Source organism: Camelina sativa, chromosome 11 (assembly GCF_000633955.1).
Source record: "Camelina sativa cultivar DH55 chromosome 11, Cs, whole genome shotgun sequence".
NCBI lineage: Eukaryota > Viridiplantae > Streptophyta > Magnoliopsida > Brassicales > Brassicaceae > Camelina > Camelina sativa.
In genome coordinates, this window is record NC_025695.1 from 11,979,961 (window position 1) to 12,001,871 (window position 21,911).

Here is a 21,911-nt window from a genome sequence, read left to right on the forward strand (position 1 = left end):
GTTCACATACTATATCTTGCAATACAATTTCTTTATATATTATTACATGATAATAAAATTAGATTTTAATTCTATGCATTCAATCCCAATGAGTAACATTTATAATTTTCATATAAAAAAATATGCATTGTATCAAATTATACCTTACTTAATATTTTATAAAAACTAAAAATTAATAAAACATAATTCTCAAAAAAAACTGAAAACTAATTTTATCTCATATGTGAAAAAGTAACAATATCTTAAATATATTTGTTTCATATTTTGTTATCTCATAAGTAATAGTTTTACTACTTGTCCAACATTATCATAAATTAATCAAAAATTTAAAGACATTATTATTAGAAAATTGTTTGTTTATGTAAAGGTGAGTACATAACAGTTGAGTGCCAAGTGGAAATAATCACTAATTTTAACACATTAAACATTTTCATACTTTAATCACTTTTCAGTATAAATTTCTTTTTACTATATGATTATAATAAATAACAATTGCAATTAAATTGCAGATATTTTCTTTATTAATTGTACATATTTTTCTATTGATATTAGTAATTTAGTAGATAACTTTTCTATTAGAATTAATGATATAATAGATTACTTTTAGCTTTATGTACATTCAAAAATATTAATTGTAATCTTTTTATTTATTAGGATTTTTAAAATTTTCTATAATTATTAAATAAATTTTATTTTCACATGTTAAAATATTATCGATATACTTGACACATGTCGCGATTATATGAATTACTAACTTTGAAAACTAATATTTATATAATAAGATATAGTCACAACATCAAAGATTTTGTTATAATTTATTTTTGTATTTTTATTTTAAAATATTTCGAAATTTGATAATTTAAGTATTATTATCATTGAATTTTTTTAATATGAATATTTACTTACCAAATTTTTTATTTTAATATGGAAAAGCATATTATTAGATTTTTTTTTTGGTCAAAATTATAAGATATACTTATTTTAATTTTTCCATATTAATATTTATATTATATTGTCTTGGGGAAAAAGCTATAAATACACAAAGACGAAAGAGTCTTTACGCCGTTTTCTGTTTCGCTGTGTTCGTCCCCCTCTCCCTCTCGGTTTCAGGTAAAGCAGCTTCGTCGAGATCCGATAGTGTTCTCAAACTAGAGAGAGATTTGATGAACTCTAGAATAAATAAATCTCAAAGAATCTTGACCTAGCTAGATTTGTTGGGTTCTACTTGTTGCTTCGAGTTGAGTTCGTCGCTCTGAACGTAGAAACCCTAATTTCGTGGTCCATTAGTGCTCATAACCACGAAATCGATCCCAGTCTGCTGTCCATTACCCTTATTAGCGGTTTTCAACTTCTCTCTTATGTTCACCAAGAACTTCGAACTATCTTATTGAAAAAATCTTAGGTCAAATATCAAAGAAAACAACCGATTGACAAAAACGACAGTAAGAGATTTACTTTGACTTCTGTCTTCTTCTTGGTACATATATATACGATGTTTGCTCTACTTACATCAAAACTCGTTGGTCCGATATCAAGTGTTTGGTATATTGACTTGTTAAAAACGTATCCTGTGATGAGCAGTTTCCAAGAACTAACTCGGGTGGCTGCTCTGTTTTGAATTTCAAGTGATTCTCTTACTTTACCCGGTAGATTGCTCTGTTTTGACGGTTACGTGTATTCTCTTTGCGAATAAAGTAATCTTCTGTATCAGCTTGGAGGGTCAGTAACTGTCACAAGACTAGCGATTGCAAGAAACTTCCCATCGTAGGTGTTTCATACATACATATATAAATATATATATATATATGCATGCTAGCTAGGCCCTGAATCAACTAGTATCAAACACAAACCTACTTTAATATTGGTTCCTCGTTTGGTAAAATATAAAGTCTCTGGTTTGTTAACTCAATGGCAAAATCAAGCCCCGTGGTTGTGCGCCAGCCATTTGTCAGGTAAGTCTTGTTTCGCCATATAAAGATTATGGATACTTTAGTTTCTATAACCTCTGTTCAATCAAACAGTTCCTATGTTGATTTGCATCGAATTTCAGGCTGGTGGAGCTTGTAGCAAGTGCTTTCTATGATAACTATACTCCGGAAAGTGATAAACAGCAGAAATCTGCAAAGAGTGACAACAAAGGGATAGCTGTTGTGGTGCTGCGTGCGCTTACGAGGTTTGTATGCATCTCTTCAATTTCTATGTCTACTTCTCACACAACTCTCTTGGTGTCCACTGCGTTATTATAGAGTTGTTTGAGTAAAATATTGTGAGACTTGATTATGGGCTGGTTAACTTTTGGTATTGCTTATATCGGTTATTTAAGTCTGCATGTTTTCACTAAATTTCATTTCTGGTATCTTTCTTGTTCCGTGTATGCTAGGTGTCAATGGGTTAAAGAAGAAGACCTAGCAAAAGGGTTGATTTCTTATCCGAAGCAACTTCGGAAAATATTAAGATACTTTGAAGAACAAAAATTTATCATGCGTGTTGACAGGAAAGAGGTCAGTGCAGAAACCATTTTCTTTCAGATTGACATATAGCACTTTTTTCACAATATTGTTCTTGCTAAGCCAATGACTCAACGACTCTGTTACTTACGATAAATAGCATATTGTCATAGATTATCGTAGTATTACGATGATTGAAGAACATGAGTATGAGAGAATGTTCGGTTTGGTACTTGTTTGCTTGTTTTGTTGATTCTCAATCTTTTCAATAGAGAGCAAGGGGTGCAAAGAAGAATAGTGTTTCAGTGGCTGCTTCAACTAATGGCCAACCAGGGGCAAAAGTTAAGGTCCACATGCACTCGTATTACTGTCTCGATTATTCACAGGTATATATGCTTCATGTCCCTAATATATTATATATATATATATACTTTTTAATGTTTATTCAGTTTTTTTTATATATAACACTACCCTATATTACTTCTTGTCTCTTACAGATATATGATGTTGTTCGTTATAAAGTGCACCGTCTGAAGAAAGAATTGAAAGATGAACTAGAAGATAAGGATACTATTCAGGAGTATGGGTGTCTTAACTGCAAAAGGAAGTAAAGTCCACTACTCTAGCTTTCTGTTATAAAATCTTTACGTACATTGATGTCTTGTGACATGTTCACTAAACTTGGATTCTCGTTTCCGATATGTAGATATAATGCACTGGATGCCCTGAGATTAATTTCTATGACAGACGATTCTTTTCATTGTGAAAAATGCAATGGTGAACTTGTTATGGAATGTGACAAGCTAACTTTAGAAGAAGCAGTAAATGGGGATAAAAGTGCAAGGAGACGGCAAAGGGAACATCTGCTTCAGAAGATGGAGGTACGTGTATACTGTTTGAGTGTCTCAGTTCCGTATTGTAGTAAATTTGATAAAATTGAAACTGCTTTGCCTTGACCGAAGCTGTGCATCTTTCCATATTCATCATGACATCAGAATAATTTATTATTGGTTTAAGAATAGAGAGATCTGCACTTTAGTTATATATATACTGAAATATTAGCTCACTCTCGCGTACATCATCTTTATTTTATGTAGTTTGTGCGCTGACACAATTAGAAATAAACTGCAGGTTCAGCTTAAACCTCTGATGGATCATATAAACAGAATAAAAGAGATACCGGTTCCTAGTTTTGAATCTTTTCCGGCATGGGAGGCTCGTGCAGCTAAGGCTGCTCGTGAAAATGGTTATCTTAACCCTGATGATCCTTCAAGGTCACAGGGTGGGTATGGTTCAACATTGATGCCATTTCTTGGAGAAACAGAGGTAATCTTTAGTTACACTAAAGAAAATCAAACTATGCCAAAGTTTTATCCCTGCATTTTTCCTCTGTTTCTTTATTGTGAATGGTTAGTTGATTTCTTAAATATTACATGGTTAGGTTGAGGTTAACCTTGGTGAAAAAAAAGAAGATGTTAACTCTGAAGGTGGTGGAGATCCTAGTGTGAAACTCTTTCCATCATGGCTGATCAAGGAAGGAATGAATCTGACTGAGGAACAAAGAGGATATCAGATGAGACAGGAAACTAAGGTTGATGATGGTCGCTCAGGAGGAGCATCAGAAATTTCAGATGACAAGAAACCAGCCATGGGAAGTGGCGATGATAAGGATCTGATGGTATGCCTTTTGGGGAAAATTATTTGCGTCTATGTATTTATATTTCTCAGTGTAGCATTTTTTGGATTGCTATTTACATTTTGCTTCAGGATGAGTATATCAAAGCTTGCTACGCTGCTATACTGGAGCAGAAAGAGCTTGCTGAATCCTCAGGCTAACTAAGCCCTGACATTCAATTGGCTACTAGTACATCCTTGGATCGTCAGGTTGGTATGAAGTGTAAACGTGAAGATCAGGAAGATGATGAAGAAGATGTTGAATGGGAAGAAGAAGAGCCTGTTGCAGGTCAGTATGAGTTTTACTATTAGTTAGTTAGAAGCGACCTTCTTTAGTATTTTCAAGGTGACCTGCAACAAGAAGATACTTGCCAAAGACATGCTCATAGTATTAGTTAACTATACTAGTTTAGGTCTCATGAGTACATGTGATGATGCTCAGCTTGGTAACTTTCTTAATATGCAGCAAATGGAAACTACAAGGAAGAAGATGACGAGGAGGACGTCGATTGGGAAGAAGGCTGAAAGTAAATGGATCAACCATTGATCATAGACTTTTTTTTGTTTAATATCATCAATTTTGTCAAAGGCTGTACATTTTATACTTAATGTTGAAGCAGCAAAAGCTGTATAGAACTTTTACCCCACGGCACCGAGAAAGTTCTAACACAGTCCTGAATTCTCTTTATTGATCATTGAATCATATCACAAAACAGAGACAATCCTACTATAAGGATAAATATGCTATGCTACGCAAGTTACATATGAGCTATATAATGCATCCATGCTGACATAACTATTCATTTTTATTTTATTGGTTAAGTGATCATATGATAAATTAAACAGAAGAGTTACATTGCACGAACAGGAGGAATACTCTGTTCGAATCTAAAGAAATTCTCAGGATCATACTTGGTTTTAACTTCCATCAATCTCTTCAAATTCCCCAAGAAATACTTGGATCCATAGATCTTAGCTTCTTCAACATTTGTCTTTCCACTTGGATTGCTTCCGACATCCATGTCTCTGTAATTCAAGAACGCCTCTCTCGGGTTGCTTGACACGTACGGCTCCATCGCAGCGTATATCTCATTCATCAGACCTAGATTAGCCTCTGTGGCGTTTGCGTCGGGCCATAACGTAAAGTACTGAATCTTGAACAAGTTCCCTTTTCGGTGAGGAAACGGGGTGGCATTTGCCGGAATCTTATCCATCACTCCACCGTAAGGGTTCCATTGCATAAACATGTTGTTGAACTTCAACATTATTTTCCAAACCTTCTCCATTCCTTCTTTTGGGATCGGTTTCTTGACGTAATCCGATTTACTCTTGAAGAGTGCTCCTGCCGGATTCGATGGTCTATCCAAAAGAATGCTTATCGGTGCTCCCACTGGATAGTTCTGCCAAAACAACGTCGTGTTAATCCAGCTCATTTCGTAGCAATCTTCACGTTTTAGCCCCAGTTCAGGGAAACTCTTGTTGATAATTGCCATGAGCCTCCTTGCTGGTCCTAAAAACTGAGCGTAGAACACAACCGCTATGGTTTTCTTGCTAGGTATCGCGACATTAGCGAGTTCAGGCATTGCTCTCAGGAAAAGCTCATGAGGCAATTTGCTGGAGACAAGCTGCCATTTGTAAAGAACATCAGTAGCTCCTTGTTCCAATGTTTTGTTAACCTTAAAAACTGTCAAGGTATTTGGAACATCGACGAGCTTGATCTTCCAAGAGAGGATAACACCGAAGCTGGCTCCACCACCACCTCGAATCGCCCACAATAGATCCTTTCTCAAGGTAGCTCCAGTCAATATACTGCCGTTGACATCAACTACACGAGCATCAACGACATGATCGACCGAGAGTCCGTATTTTCTAATCAAATTACCGTATCCTCCTCCGCTGATGTGTCCTCCCGCTCCTAATGTAGGGCAAACACCAGCCGCAAACGCTAGCGTTTTGCTAGCCTCTGCGATTTTGGTGTAGAGCTCTCCCAATGTGGCACCAGCTTCGACCCAAGCTTGCTTTCTTGACACGTCAATGGAGATAGATCGGAGATCGTGCATGTCGAGAATAACAAATGGTACAGACGAGATGTAAGATAGTCCCTCGTAGTCATGACCGCCGCTTCGGATACGGATCTGGATTCCGTTGAACTTTGCACAGACCACGGTAGCCTGAACATGGGATTCATGGTTTGCAGCAACAATGGCGACTAGTTTTGTGTCGTTAGGGTTGGAGTACCTTTTGTTTTTCGCGTAGGAGACGTAAGATGACACGAAGGTGGAGTTGTCATGAGTGTAGAGTGCTGCGGTGATCGGATTCTCCGGATTGGTTCGATAACGAAGGCATCGAAGGAAGTTTTCTTCATATGGTTTCGTAACATGTGCATCTGAGGCCAAAACAAGAAGAACAAGTAGCAAAAGAGATACTATTTCTCTCATTTTCTTTGTTTGTTTGAAGATCTCAAAAACTAGAATTACTAAGTAATCACCCTTTGTTTTATGTATTTATTGGTTTTTTGACATATAGGAAAACTGAAAAGAAAATAAAATGTAAAGTTGAAGATTTTGGTCATAGAAAACTTCTTTGAATAAGAAGAAACCTATGAAATTATGGAAAATAAAGTAATGAGGGAAAGTTGAATATGTAGTAGATAGATGTTTTTTTTAATGCAATCGGAAACGTAAACGTAAGATGAAACTTCATTCATTTATTCAAGAGAATCGAGTTAATTATGATCATTTTTTTTTGGTTACAAATAATACGTAAAGCTGTAACTCTATTTTCTAGAATACAATGACTTTCTTGTCCTCTCACCTTATTTTTTTCGTTAGTGCGTATTATAAATCCCGTTGAAAACGTCTTCGAATGCGATGCATTAGTATTGTTGAATAATGCGGTTTGCGTTTGTACTAGTGTAAAACCCTCTAACGATTAAGATGTCTGAGTAAATTTGCAATAAAATTTATTTCATTCGGTAGAAACGTTGACTTCTTTACTCAAACATTAATGTATGTTAATTTTGTTTTTTTGGTTAACAGCATACAAGATCGGCTTAGAGCCAATGAGACGGAACATCGTTTACATAGATAATGAAGTGCACTCAGATTATATTTTTTACCATTCTGCGAGCGAGGAATTAAAATCAACAAAAAGAACATAAATTCTTCTTTATATTCTTGAATATTCTCTAAATAAGATGTGAATGCTGGGCACTCTAAAGGTGAGGGCACCATCTTCACCAAGTCGGAGCAGTCGGTAAAAAAAACAATATTCTGATTATCTGCTCTTATCATACAACGCATCGCTCAAACTAGGATTTTAATCTCTGCATGAAGCAGGGAGAGATTACGATGAAAATTGGCTGCCTCCCCATAATAGAGACCTCCCCCAGAAGAAAAGAACAAAACCAACCTCGGCATACATATGGATCTATCGCTTTCCAAGAGCCATCCACATAAATAGTTTGTCTAATGCCTATCGACCATAAATGTTCATTTTGTTATCTTTATTCGGTAAAAAGTTTTGTTATTTTTATGAGATCAATCTTTATGTAATTTAATTGCTGCAGCTTTGGAAGAACATTAATTTTCCGCAGATTATAACCTCTATACAAATATATTATGATTAACAACCTATTAAATAAACGTTAACAGAAAAAAAAAAGCTTCTGAAATTAAACGTCGAACAGAAAAAAAAAAACTTATTCAATATGTAGTAGTTAATTGAATATTTTATGTGATCAATTTTTTTTTTGGTGGGAGGTACTGATTACTTTTTTTTAAGTGAATACATAAATATATTCTTTATTAACCAATTGCAAATTTGAAATGTTTTCATGATATTTTTCATATTCAATAAAAAAAATCTTTCCTGATAAATAATTACATCTTCAACCTTTTCAATGTAAATGGTGAAAATTGGTTGAATAATTTTTTTCAACTTGTTCAATCTCTTCTATTGTGTAACCATTTGCACCCATTGTATTTTATTGTTATCCTGGTCTCACTAGTCACTACAGAGTATTACACGTAGATTTTGTTTCTTCTCGCACTACAACAAATATGAACATTGATAGCATTAGAGAAATGTTATAATATGTAATTCATAGCTTTTTCACAAACGCTATATTAGGCCATTGTTATTGTAGATACCGCTCATACGATAGCGCCGAATATATATGCTATGGTAGAGTATTTTACGATAGCAGTAGCGAAATGCTTTGTTATCGCGTTTTTTTATTTTTTAAGATCATGTTATAAGTCATTTTACATGCTATGTTAGGAGCTTCTACCGTAGCTATATCATAGCACTAATCGAATGCTATAATATAATTTATTGTATCACAAAATTAATGCTATTTTATTTATTATTGTAATTTTTTTTTCAAAATTTATTTAATTAAATTTATATTTTTACATTTCATAAAATAATCAACATACATAACATAAATTACATTAAGCAAAATAAGTCTTACATAACAAAGTGTCACCAAGTCTTAAACAAAACAAAACTAACATCAAAAAGAATAGAAACATTACTTGACATGTACATGTAACCCATCCAAGCCTTTCTTACTTGTAGCTAAGCCTCTCTTTTAGCTGCTCACTTAGCGTTTCTTGAAACAGTCCAATGAACAGCTACTAGTTCACTTTGAATATATGAAAAGGACATGTTAGTTATCCTCTCCAAATGTATCTGCTCATATGAAACAAAAGAATCATGAGAAGCCACAATATGCCATTAACCCTATAAGCACATAGCAATCACATAGAGATAAATAAACTATAAATTGTAAGTGTTACCTATACATGAGCAGAAACATACGAGACACAATTCAATATCAGAAATGAACATTATAATTGTTAACCTTTAAGGAACAATAAAGAGTAAGGAATTAATACTAAATCTTCATCATCAGTTTGGCTGTTCCCACCACTACGGTTCTCCCTCAAACCTTATTTTCTTCTTCTAGTTGTGCGCATCGTTGCTTTGCAAAGATCATAAGGCTTCTTTTAGCACCTCGTAGGAAGAGAAAATAATCTAATGTCAATCAAAAGCCTAAGCAAAAAGCATCTTACCTGAAATTTGAGCTGCAATTTCCCTATCCTGCTGGAGTTGTGCTGTGGCTTCAAGTCTAGATATATCTGATTGTTGTCAATACACAGTAAGAAAATGTAGATAGATCCATAACGGAGAAAAAAAAACATGTAAAAACATCAAAATTTTGGAACAAGCTAAAAAGGGACCAAATGTCTTTCCGCTGAATAACATTCTCATGATGCAGCTTCAGAATTTTTATCTCCCTGATTGTTGTTATCAAAAACTGCATCAAACCAATTGCGAGAATGGAAAAGGTTGTACCTGCTCAACAGGAGGTAAGACCTTCTCCTTGAGATTGGTATTGGTATCCTCTGAACTGTGCTCCATCTTGATCCTAGCGAATGAAACAACTCATTAGACTTTAGCAATACAAACAAATGATTCGGAAATTGCTTTCCCAAAGCACGAAGTGATACTTGTAGAGGAGATACCAATCTACCCAAAAAAAAAGTAATAATGAAAATAGAAGGTTTGAAATTTACATATATAAATCTAATCTATAACTTTAGCAAACCAAAATTAATCAATTACCTTTAAAGAATCTGTTCCACCGTAGATATCCCCACCACAAGCATGTCAATAACTCCGTCTTATTTTCATGTTCACTTAACTCAAAGCAATTCATCAAACCTGAAATTAAGAGATTAATACTCAGGCAAGGAGGAAACTACAAACATGAATAGAGTTAATTAAAAAGTCATGTCTTGCGTTTTCTTAAAAGCTTTCCAGGACCTAAAACTGTGCCTCCACCAAAGGCTTGTTCCACTTATCCGCTCATACTTTCCATCTCCATTGACCTAAACAAGAACAAGTTTAAGTAAGTAAAATCGCTGATGTAGTTGCAAACAAAAACCATAGTTATATAATCCAGATTCTCTATATGTCCTCGAGAAACAATCTACAATACCTCTGTACACAAAACAGGATATAAATTATAAATTCGATGTCATGAGAGAAATAGGCATATCATATAGGTCGTCCAATATCATAGATACCATTCAATATATCGACCTCTCCAGGAAAGCATATAATAAAGAGAAATGTTGAATAATCAAAAGCGTAACATCTATTGATTTACAAGCAATCAAAATACTAAAACTTTGAAACTGAATACGAACCATATCCATCGCAAAGAGACTAAATCAGACTCGGGATTTAATCACAGAGAAGAAGAAACAAAAAAACATATAAATACGAACCTGGATCCTAAGTAGTTGAAAGAAAGATGAAAAAGTGGAGGACTTTGTTGTTAAGGTTGCTTGAAATCTCGCAAACTCGGATCTGGATAGAGAAAGATAATAAGAGAAGGAAGCAAATAAAAATTGAGGTAGAGGGAGACTTAACGATACGTGTTAACCACTTTTTCGCCGAGATATGACATCGGAATGGACGCGAAATGAGACCGACGACGAGCTTCACGGCGGAGTCAAAAAGACCTAGATTTCAATTTGGGGGAAGAAAAATTTTCTGATGTTTTGTTTGTCTCGTCGTACAGAGAAGGGATATAAGGTTTTATTTTTGTTGTAAACGTCGCACTTAAATTTTTTGGTTCTATTGACACAAAAAAATTTAGATCTGAAACGCACTTAAACGAAAATTTTCATCTAAGTACAGGCCGAATAAACGATTTCGATTTTAGGTTGTCGCTTAATGAATTTTAATCTTAGCGTTTTTCTAGTGCTGTTATATAGTAATTAAAAAAAAAAAAAAAGTCTATTTTTCATAGCAGTTGAAGAAAATGAGCTATAATATACTGCTATCAATATGGACTTTTCTTGTAGTGTCGCAAGAAAGAGAAAAAACATTTAAACAAAATAAAATTACCAAAGTGGGAAGAAATATGTGAAAGGGATACGTATTACAACTTAGGTACAAGCAAAACCATTCTAGATCATATTTACCAACTAATTTTACCGCATAAACACGTAAATTTTGGTTTCCAATATGAGTACAGAAAGATCTTGGGCTCTACACAGACACAAAACTGGACCCGTATTAGTTAGAAATTGCGTTAGTTGAGTTGATTTCATCTGTCGGTTAACACACTTCATAAGTGAATTCATCTACATATTTTGCTAATTCTTTCACAAATTTAACTCAGATAGCCCAAAGTCAGTCATTGAATAACATCCCAAAACAGACAATCCTACTATGTATTAAAAGGACATGTATGTTATGCAAAATTGTAAATTACATGAGCGTGGTCTAGTGGTAGTGGTAGTGGTATAGCGAAGAAAGTGGGGGAGGTTGTAATGAGCTATCCTAGATTAAATCCATCCTAAAAACATTTGTCACATTCATGTGGGAAGTCTAGGTTTGGGATTTTGTGCAGACAGTTTATATGGTATCTTGGCAACATGCGATTTGGATACCCCATGCATTAGTCGAATAGTATTCCATATTCGGATATAGGCGTTGTGGTGGCTAGTTCTGCGGGGAGATGTCCACTCTCTAATATTTTGGTGCGTTTCTACCAGGATTGACCAGAGTAAAAAACAATTCAAAAGAGTTGGTTAATTACATTGTTCTTCGAATATAATAAAATGGATTTGCTCTTCAGATTAAATAATATGGATTCTAGACGGATTACTTTGCCTTCAGTGAAACCAAATGACTCTGATAACTCTCTAATTTACATGCTTTAAGCATCATTTTTGTCCATATTTTGCATTGTTTTTACCCTAACCTTAGCATTTTTAGGTCATTAACTATAGGAATTCGCTTTTAGGCCATTTAGGGTGTTGTATTCTTGCATTTGTATATTTTGAATGAAAACATGTGCTTTAGAGCCTAAAATGGAGAGAAACAAGATCATATCATACCCGAAGGAGCTATTGAGCAGGAAGAACAGTCCGAACACCAACCCGATCGAAGAGGATCCAAGAGCAGGAAGAACAATCCGAAGACCTATCCGAAGAGCAACCCGAGATCATCCTCAAGCACTTCATCGAGTAGACCCTCAGGCAGGACTGAGAAGCTAGGGTTAATGGGTTTCCATATATAAACCCCCTCTTCTTCCTCTCGCCCTAGCACGCCGCAAACACTCAAACCAAAGAACGAGAGCTTCTGAGAGAGATCTTGAGCGACTCAAACACTTTTTCCACTTTGTTAGGATTCATTTTGTTATTTTCTTTTGCATTTTCGATACTATACTCTTCCTCTTTACTCTATTTTTAATACAATGCAATTTTCATTTATCTATGCTTCTGTGTTTTCTACAATGAGATCTGAGTAGTGAAACAAAGTTTCAAGGGATGGGATAGACAATTTCGTGTTCTTGATCGGTTAGGATGTCTTAGCTTGGCTGTTTCTGTTTTATAAATTCCCTTCTAGATTGGTGTTCTTAATGTTATCAACAGATCGAGAGGTTGAGATTAGATTTAGGGTGTTTTACCATCGAGAGGTGTAGATGAAATTCTTGAATCAATCAATGCTAGAGATTTATTCACTTAGTCTAAGAGATTAGATGTGTAAGGAGTTTATTGACAATAATGAATCAGTTTGTATTGCATGTTTGGTCATGTTTCTCCAACGAGAGTTGGGTAGGGGAGTGATCAAGGTTGATTGTTTCTATCACGAGAGTGTTTTAACAAGATTTTAGAGATTCATTGTCTAGGGAATATTTGCTTGAGGCATGTATGACATTCTTACTGGTCCGGAACGCTTAGGAGTCGATTACCCCATCCTTAGGAGTTTTCGCATTTTGATTGTTTACATTTTCATTCATAACTCGATCACTTACCCGAACAGGTACACAATCACCTGCTTTGAGTACACCTTCGAGCTGTTCATACTCATCTTGCTTACTCGATCACCCCACCTGATCCTGTACTCGAATGCTTGCATCGAGTGCTTAGGTCGTGTGGTTCTTGTTTATTTGCTTTCTTTTGTTTATTTTAGGATTGTTAGATCAAACCATTGATTGCTTGGCTTGACTTGCTTAGTTCTGATCATATCTCATCTACTAGCATCACAACCATTTAGATTGATAACCCTTTGTACTACAACTGCCTAGGGAATTGATACCCTGGGTGAAAAATCCTACTATCAATTTGGCGCCGTTTGCCATTTGGTTGACTTTACATTTGCTACGTTTAAGATTTCAGCACTTGCTAGATCAAGTTCTTTATACACTTTGGTTCGGTACTGACTTGTTTACTTTCGTGTTTATTTGTTTTGCATTTCAGGTACAACCCGAGTACCCAACCGACCCGTCACTCGATCACCTGGATCGGGTCGACCTTCGTGTACTCACTCGGTCAACTGATTGTGCATGCAAACACGATCCAAGGGTAGCCAACACTTGAGTCTTTTCATCGACAACATCGACAGACCAAGGCTATTATGTCCACAACAAGTCCAACAACCACAACCAACAACAATTGAGAAAGAAATAAATAATCAGAATGGTCCACCAGCTCCTCAAGAGAGGACCAACATAGGAGCAGGAGATGCTCCATCTACTCACACTCAAAGACATGGCATTGTGCCACCTGCTGTTCAAAATAACAACTTTGAGATAAAGAGTAGTCTCATCCAGATGATACAAAGAAACAAGTTTCATGGATTGCCAATAGAGGACCTATTGGACCATTTGGATGAGTTTTATAGGCTCTGTAGCCTAACGAAGATAAATGGAGTTAGTGAAGATGGATCCAAACTCTGGCTTTTCCCATTTTCTTTGGGAGACAAAACACACATCTGGGAGAAATCACTTTCCAAGGAATCCATCACCACCTGGGAAGCATGCAAGATGGCGTTTCTAGCTAAATTCTTCTCCAACTCCAGAACTGCAAGGCTGCGAAATGATATCTCCAGCTTTGTTCAGAAGAGCAATGAGACGTTCAGTGAAGCTTAGGAACGTTTCAAGGGATACACTACCAGATGCCCACATCATGGATTCAGCAATGCTTCATTGCTAAGTACACTATACCGAGGCATGGTCCCTAAGATATGGGTGTTGCTGGACATGGTAATTTCCTCAAAAAGGATGTCGATGAAGGTTGGGATCTAGTGGAGAACTTATCTCTATCTGATGGCCATTATAATGAGGAATATGATCACATTGTGCGATCTAGTAGCGAGGACAATGCCAAGTACAAGTGAGACATGAAAGCCCTCAATGATAAGTTGGATAAGCTCCTAAGCCAGCAGCAGCATGTCCATGCAATCTCAGAGGAAGAGCAGTTTCTGCAACAAGATGGGGAGAATGCTCAGCTAGAGGATATGAACTACATCAACAACCAAGGAGGTTACAACAAAGGGTACACCAACTACAAACCAAACCCGAACCTGTCCTACTGTAACCCGAATGTTGCAAATCCTCAAGACCAAATTTACCCATCAGCAGTCCAAGGGAATCAGGGCCAACAAAAGCCTTTTGTTCAATACAATCAAGGTTATGCTCCTAAGCAGCAGTACTCTGGTAATTACAATCAACCAATTGCACCACCAGGTTTCCAACAACAGCAAGGTCCGCAAAACCTTTCTCAAGAAACTGATTTACGCGGACTGATTCAGTAGATGATAGAGAGTCAAGCCTCTGCTGCAATGGACAATGCCAAACGATTCGCGGAGATGAGCAACAAGATCGATTCTGTGTATAATGACGTCACTGCCAAGTATGACTCTCTCAACACTAAGTTGAGATACCTAGAAGGCCACCACAACAACCAACCACCTCCAAAGATCAACCAGCTTCCAGATAAAGCTGTTCAGAACCCAAAAGACTATACAACCGCCCAAGCCATCTTTCTTGATGATGACTTTGAGGACTACCTCACTGAGGACTGTGATGTTCAAAATGGGGAGGCTATGGATCATTATGGGATGAATGAGTACCAGTACTACATATCCGAATATGAACCCGAGGCTTTATTGGATTTGTGTTTCCCCTTTGCCATGGCTGATCGACAGCTAACAATCTGGTCTACAATGGATAAGCGAACTTGTTTCTTCCCTGCAATCCATCCATTCTTCACCACCTCGTCAAAATTATCTAGTTTTATCATTCTTTTGTCAAATCGGAAAGGTTTAAAGTGTGTTGGCTTGGTTGTATAAATAGATGTGAGTGTTGGTTTATGGTCGCAGCCACAGAACTCAAGAAATTCCACTTCAGCATTCGGGAAAGTAGGTGCTCCTTGAGAATTTATCATCACTCTGTCTAAACAGCATTTTATGGTGTGTCAATATCTTTCTCCCACTCATAAGAACTTGTTCCCTTTGGATCGAAGGTCACGTAAGTCACAGGAATTTATCATTTTCCTAAAGTTTTGAAAAGTCCATTCTGCTCTCATCGGACCACCAATTTTTCATTGTTATCTTTGATTTCATTAAAGTCTCCAACAAGTAACCATGATCCTGCTCGTGTCTCGCCCAATGTTTTTAATTGTTCCCAAAAAAAATTTCTTTCACTTTGAACAAGAAGGCCATACACACCCGACAAATAGGAACGATTATTATTAAAGCTTACATGAACATCTATCATTCAGTCATCCTGTGAGATACATGATAACTTTACAGATTTCATCCACATCATAGATAAGCCTCCACTCCTCCCAAGAGGGGGCTGAGTTAATACATAATCAAATCCTAATACAGTAGTAAGTTCAGAAATAACATCATCCTTATTTAAAGTTTCACACAGAAATAAGATATGTGGTTTAATACTACGACATAAGTGTTTTAGCCTAGATTGAGTCAGCGGTGTGCTTACACCCTGACAGTTCCAGGCGACGATTCTCATGGAGGTTGTGGGGGTACCGGGCCCCCCGCGCCTCTGTCTGATGCAAAATCGGAGCATGAACCCTCGGACTCAACTCTCTCTTTCTTCCGGATTTGATTCAGGACCATCAAATCCTCTTCCTCTTCACACAACTGGAAGTAGCTTTCCTTCGATGCTCGCTTCCTTTTTGTCTCCAACTTCCCATTGGTGATTTGATCGTTTTTTGGTTGTCCAACCAGTAGAAAAACTTAGGATGGCCATACTTATCAGGTGCAAACTTATTTGTCAAATATCGAAGTCTCTCTGCCGTCAGTTCTGTGTCTTCAAAGGCACTTGGCAAGGAGGATTCATTTGAAACATCTGTAGACTATGTAATGATGAATTCGCCAGAACGAGAAGGGTTATACAATCCTGGAATTGCATCAGCAGGGCCCATTGTCCGTAATGTACTCGAGAGGGGTACCTTGAGATGTGCGTCACAGTTAGTAGGGGGAGTCAGACCAGGGGTTTGTCCATCTGGCGCAATTGTCTGCAGAGTATCCGTGGAGGAGTCTGTCACCATGAAGGGTTGAGATTTAGGTTCATCGCCCTGGTCATCATCATCTGAGTTAGAGTCATCATCTCCATCACCGTCATTGCAATCATCATCAAGTGGATTAGGATCATCGAAAGTCATCACACAGTTCTTGACATCATGGGTAAGAGATCCACATTTTGTGCAGAAGTTGTGAAGCCTTTCATATCGAAACTTCAGAACGGTGTTTATGACTCCATCGAACAGAAAATTCCTCTGGAATCGTAGTGGCGAATCAATGTTCCAATTGACACATACATGAACAAAATCCACACGGTTTGCATTATTATCATAATCAACCGTGGTTACGAAACCCAATTGAGAACCAATATACTCGGCCATAGCGTTCGACAAGTAGAGTAGTGGGATACCCTTAATTTGTATCCAAAAGGGAATGATCTTTTGTGCCTCTTCAGTGATATTTGGATACCAACGGTGAACTGTCATCATCCAGTCGTTAAACGCCCAAGGACCACGGCGTAGAACCAGATTCATCGATTCTTTAGAGTTAAAGATGAACATGGCTTTGCCATTTCCAAGTATTCGCCCACGGCATGAATTCGCAAAGCCCCAGATTTTGGGCATCTGAAGTACCAGTGCTCTCAGATTCTGCTTCTTTGGATTTGTAGGGGATACAATTAAAGAGTATCAATTCAAGGCCGCCGCATGACCACAGAGTTCTGGTGGTAAAGGAATTCGGACATCCCCAATTCCCAAATTCAGATCTTGTAGCGACTTACGAACATCACTCATTGTATCAGGCAGGGTGGTAGAATATGAAGGGAGAAAAGAAACAGAGATAGAAAGGAATTTCCGACCAAAGGGTTGTCTTAAATAGGAGAACCATGGCGGTTTCTTTCGGCGGTTACTCCCCGAAATTGAAGGAGAGAGATAACTGTTAACCGAAAGGGATAACAGACGGAAACCATCCGAAAATAACAACATTGTGCTGATTTTTCCGGAAGAAATTATACTCCTAAATGGAGAAGGATGAAGGCGAAATGAGATCGGAGAATCGTCAATAAAATCGCCCTCAGAGCGAAACATCGAAAGGACTTTTTCATTGAAAACTATTATAAAACAAATTTTTATTGCTAATTATTAACCCAAAAATATATTTAAGATTGACCATATTTATATTTTGATAGTGTCTTTATAATTTGTAGAATGTAAAAAGTTTTTAAATTATATAGCAAGGATCAAAGAGAATTTTGAGAAATACCATTTTCAAAAATACCCATTTTTCAATGTCATTTTTTAAAGATACCCTTTCATGTTGTTTCTTTTCAAAAATATCTTTTTCTATGTATAAAACAACTAAATTCTAAGTCCTAAACTCCAAATACTAAACCCCAACCCCTAAAAACTATATCCTAAATATAAAATAGAGAATTCAAACCTAAAAAAAATTCAAAAAATTGATTTAACATAATTTAAGTTTTAACTGTGTAAAAGAAAGTAGAAATAAAAATATTTATATAAAAAAGTATTTTTTAAAAGATATCCCAAAAATGGTATTTCTAACAAATTATGTTCGAACTTTAACATCTCTTTTCCAAAACCTTATATGGTAACTTTAGAATCAAAATTCACCAATGCTTAGGACAAAGGCATATTATAAGATATTTTGGTCTCTATCAAAAAATGTTTGATAAAATTTTCTTTAGAAATCAAATTAACCTGCTCTAGTTTCGATCTAGCCCATATGAAAGATATTTTTTATAATAAGGTAAAAACATTTCAAATTTGTTTTGACAAATTAACTCATTATCAATAAGATTACAGATACAATGAATGAATTGTGTAATGAAGAAACGATAAAGCAAATTACCTTCTGCATTCCTAGACAAATTAACTCATTAAACTGTAAAAAGTGTAGATATTTCCAACATTTAAATACTTCACAATTTTTTTTTTTTTTTTTTTTTTTTNAATCTTCATTTTCCAAGCACACGTTCACTAAAAGAAATAAAATGGGCGCGTAAGTCTCTTCCCACTCTGTTTCAACATAACCGCCAACAACAACACCTCAAATTATAACTTACCTCTCTGCTTCTCTCTCGCTCTCTTATCTTCTCTCTCACCCATACACGAAACCAAACAAAAAGTTCTCATTCTCTCCAATGGCATCTTCTCTCTTCTTCTTCTTCGTCTCCTTCCTCATTTCACTATCATCAACTCTTCTTCCTCTCTCAGTACTCTCAGCAACAGTCGTGGAAGATCTCGCCAATCTTAGTCCACCTCCTGATTTTACCACTACAATCACCAATAACTGTCTTCGTGATCCCTTGCTCCGTTACTGCAACAACACTTCATCTTCTCCAATCGACATTGTCGAGATTTTCAGATCAACCATCGTCGCTAGCCATCTCTGCAACGAGTCCAAGAACCCTAACTGCGTTGAGTCTTTCCCTAGGATCAGAATCCACGGTCGTCCTAAAACCGCCGCGCTTTACCTCTCTTTTGATTTCTTCTGGAAGTACTGTCCTCTAACCGTAGTCGACATCGAGCTGGTTAACAACTCTCTCAAAGATGGTTTCCCAAAAAATGTTGTCTTGTGCTCAGATTCGTACTCTTGATCTGAGTTACAACCAGTTCTCTGGTTTTGTTCCGGTTCAGGATCTCTCTGGATTAACCAACTTGACGCATTTGAATCTATCGTATAACCGTTTCTCTGAGAACAAGATCTCAGATTCTGACTTCTTCAAACGGTTCAACGCCTCTAGTTTCATACAGTCCGGTGTTCTTCCAAATGTCAAGCGTTACAAGATGAAATTTTTGGTCTTGTTGATCGTGTTTCCGATAATGGTGATATTGCTCTGTTTTTGCTTTGGATGGTTATGTATCAAGAGACCTGATTACTTTCCAAGAACTTGCCGGAGAAGTTACAAGTTCACATACGCGATGCTCGAAGCTGCGACGGACGAGTTTTCAGATCAGCATCTTCTGAGCACGAGCAATAGAGTTGATATGTACAAAGGGACGTTGAGAGACGGGACAGAGACAAAGATCGAGATTTATAAAGAGAAGGTTTCGAGTGAGAAGAGGCGTGAGTTCGGAGAGGAATGCGAGGCGGCTTTCAGGTTAAGACACAAGAACTTGGTTAGAGTTTTGGGTTGGTGTAATAGCAGAAACTTGAGAGCTTTGGTTACAGAGTGGACTCAAGGGGAAACTGTTGAGACTTGGTTAAGTTCTTCGTCGGCTTCATCATGGAGAAGAAGGTTAAGAGTGGTTTTAGGAGTTGTAGAAGGTATTTGTTACCTAGCAGATCAATGGCCTGAGATTACATTTGATCTCAGCACAAACAGTGTTTTGTTATCCGATGATGATCAAGAGCCTTTGATTTCTCATTTCAAGATTGAAGATGGGAACAACTTATCAACAAGTAAGAGCTCTCTTCTCCTGAGATAATGATCAATTAGAAGGTTACAAAAGCTAATTGTGTTTGTTGTGTTGTTATTATTGTTACAGATACATTTAACTTCGGATTGTTTCTTCTAGAGATGATCACAAACCTAAGACCTGATATGGAACAAGAAGATTCAGAAAGGAGGTATCTCGAGTATATAAGAGTTCATTATCCAGATAATCTAGAGAGAGTGATCGATGAGAAGATGAAGACTGATGAAAGACCATTTGATCAAGTGAAGCAAGCCATTACGCTTGGACTGATGTGTACTGACAAACCACCGTTGAAGCAACCAACCTTGACGCAGATTTATGACTTGGTGTCTTCTTTGTACGAGTTTAGTTTACGACATCATTGAGAGATAAGTGTTTAATCTTTATTGCTTTGTTTTCGATATTCAGACATGTTTAAGACATACTTGTTTTAGGATTGCATTATTTAGGATTTAAGACATACAGTATTTGTGTTTTTTCTTCTTTTGATTACTGCAAGTACTATTGAGAGAACGAGCATATAATTTTGAATATTTCTGTAAGTGAGGTTTAACTGAATTGGGTTCTCAATTCGACCCGACCCGGCTCGGTAAGATCTAGAGAAAGAGAACTAAACACACAACATGACAACAAAACTAGTTGGCAAATGGGAACGTTGGAATTAAAATTTCGTTAACTACCCACGAGGTCCACGTACGACGTGACTTGTCGTCTCTTGTCCGTTGAAAAAGCCATCGACAGTTATGTATTACTAGTATCATTATTTATCAACTTGCAAAGCAGTTTCAGTTTTAGAAATAATCTTACCTTTTAAGTACGTCATTAAAAGGCATTAACCTTTTCTCTTATAGTATTCATTACTATTTGAAACAGAAACTTGCATCATAATTAAAATAAAACGCTATTCTCTATCTCGATTGTCCCGGGAAAAAAAAAGATCATAACTTTTTTTCCATTTTAACAAATTGTTCGGAAGACAAAACTTTTCAGCATTCATATGAACCAAAAGAAAAGTAATACAAAACTACAATTTTTATACAAATGTCATAATCGAATATATTATTCGACAGATCACAAAAAAAAAAAGCGACCTTTATTAAAATTTTCGCATTAATGTGAATGTTATGGGTCACTGAACGTTCGAAGTTATATTTCAGACATGGCGGGCCAGAAAAAAAGTCAATGCCGGCAAAAACGGACTCTCCCCCAATTGTTTTCTCATTCTATAATTAGACTCCGATCACTCCCAAATTCCCATATTCTTTTTATCTCTCAGATTCCACAAAACGAAGAAGAAGAAGAAGAAGAAGAAGAAGACAAGGAACAATGGAGAGCAATTGAGAGAACAAGACAGTTTCAAGACAATCATCATCCTTCAGTCTACGTAGCCCAAGCTTAAACGCACTTCGTCTCCAACGCATCTTCGACTTATTCGACAAAAACGGCGACGGTTTCATCACCGTCGAAGAGCTAAGCCAAGCTTTATCCCGTCTCGGTCTCAACGCTGATCTCTCCGATCTCAAATCAACCGTCGAGTCGTACATCCAGCCCGGAAACACCGGTCTCAACTTCGACGATTTCTCTGCTTTGCACAAGACGCTCGACGACTCTTTCTTCGGCGGAGACGGAGATGTTAACGAAGGTGATGGTAATAACGATCCTTCTTCCGCCGCTTCGGCTGATGAAACGGATCTTCAGGAGGCGTTTAAGGTGTTTGACGAGAACGGCGACGGGTTCATCTCCGCTAGGGAGCTTCAAGCTGTTCTCAAGAAACTTGGTTTGCCTGAAGGTGGAGAGATGGAGCGAGTTGAGAAGATGATCGTTTCCGTTGACCGGAATCAAGATGGTCGCGTTGACTTTTTCGAGTTCAAGAACATGATGCGCACCGTCGTCATCCCTTCTTGATTCCCTCCAACAAAACAAGAAGAAAAAAAAACATTTTTTTCTCTCTCCTCCAAAGATTATTAAAAGATTTGTATTTTTTCTCAGT

The 21,911-nt window shown here is 36.8% G+C and overlaps 1 protein-coding gene, 1 long non-coding RNA gene and 3 pseudogenes across 2 annotated transcripts; 3 read left to right on the forward strand and 2 right to left on the reverse strand.

Moving 5' to 3' along the window:
• On the forward strand, nt 1,909-4,646 carry LOC104722982 (annotated as a pseudogene).
• On the reverse strand, nt 4,910-6,704 carry LOC104722983 (berberine bridge enzyme-like 4). The gene has a single exon (XM_010441265.2). It carries the CDS (start codon nt 6,557-6,559, stop codon nt 4,973-4,975), a length of 1,587 nt encoding a protein of 528 aa, XP_010439567.1. The 5' UTR covers nt 6,560-6,704; the 3' UTR covers nt 4,910-4,972.
• Nucleotides 9,498-10,143, reverse strand: LOC109127597. The gene is made up of 4 exons (XR_002034150.1): nt 10,129-10,143; nt 9,954-10,018; nt 9,753-9,851; nt 9,498-9,555 (listed from the first exon to the last, which is right to left on the reverse strand). It is a non-coding gene; the product is annotated as an uncharacterized LOC109127597 (long non-coding RNA).
• On the forward strand, nt 18,643-20,286 carry LOC104722984 (annotated as a pseudogene).
• LOC104722985 lies at nt 21,248-21,910 on the forward strand (annotated as a pseudogene).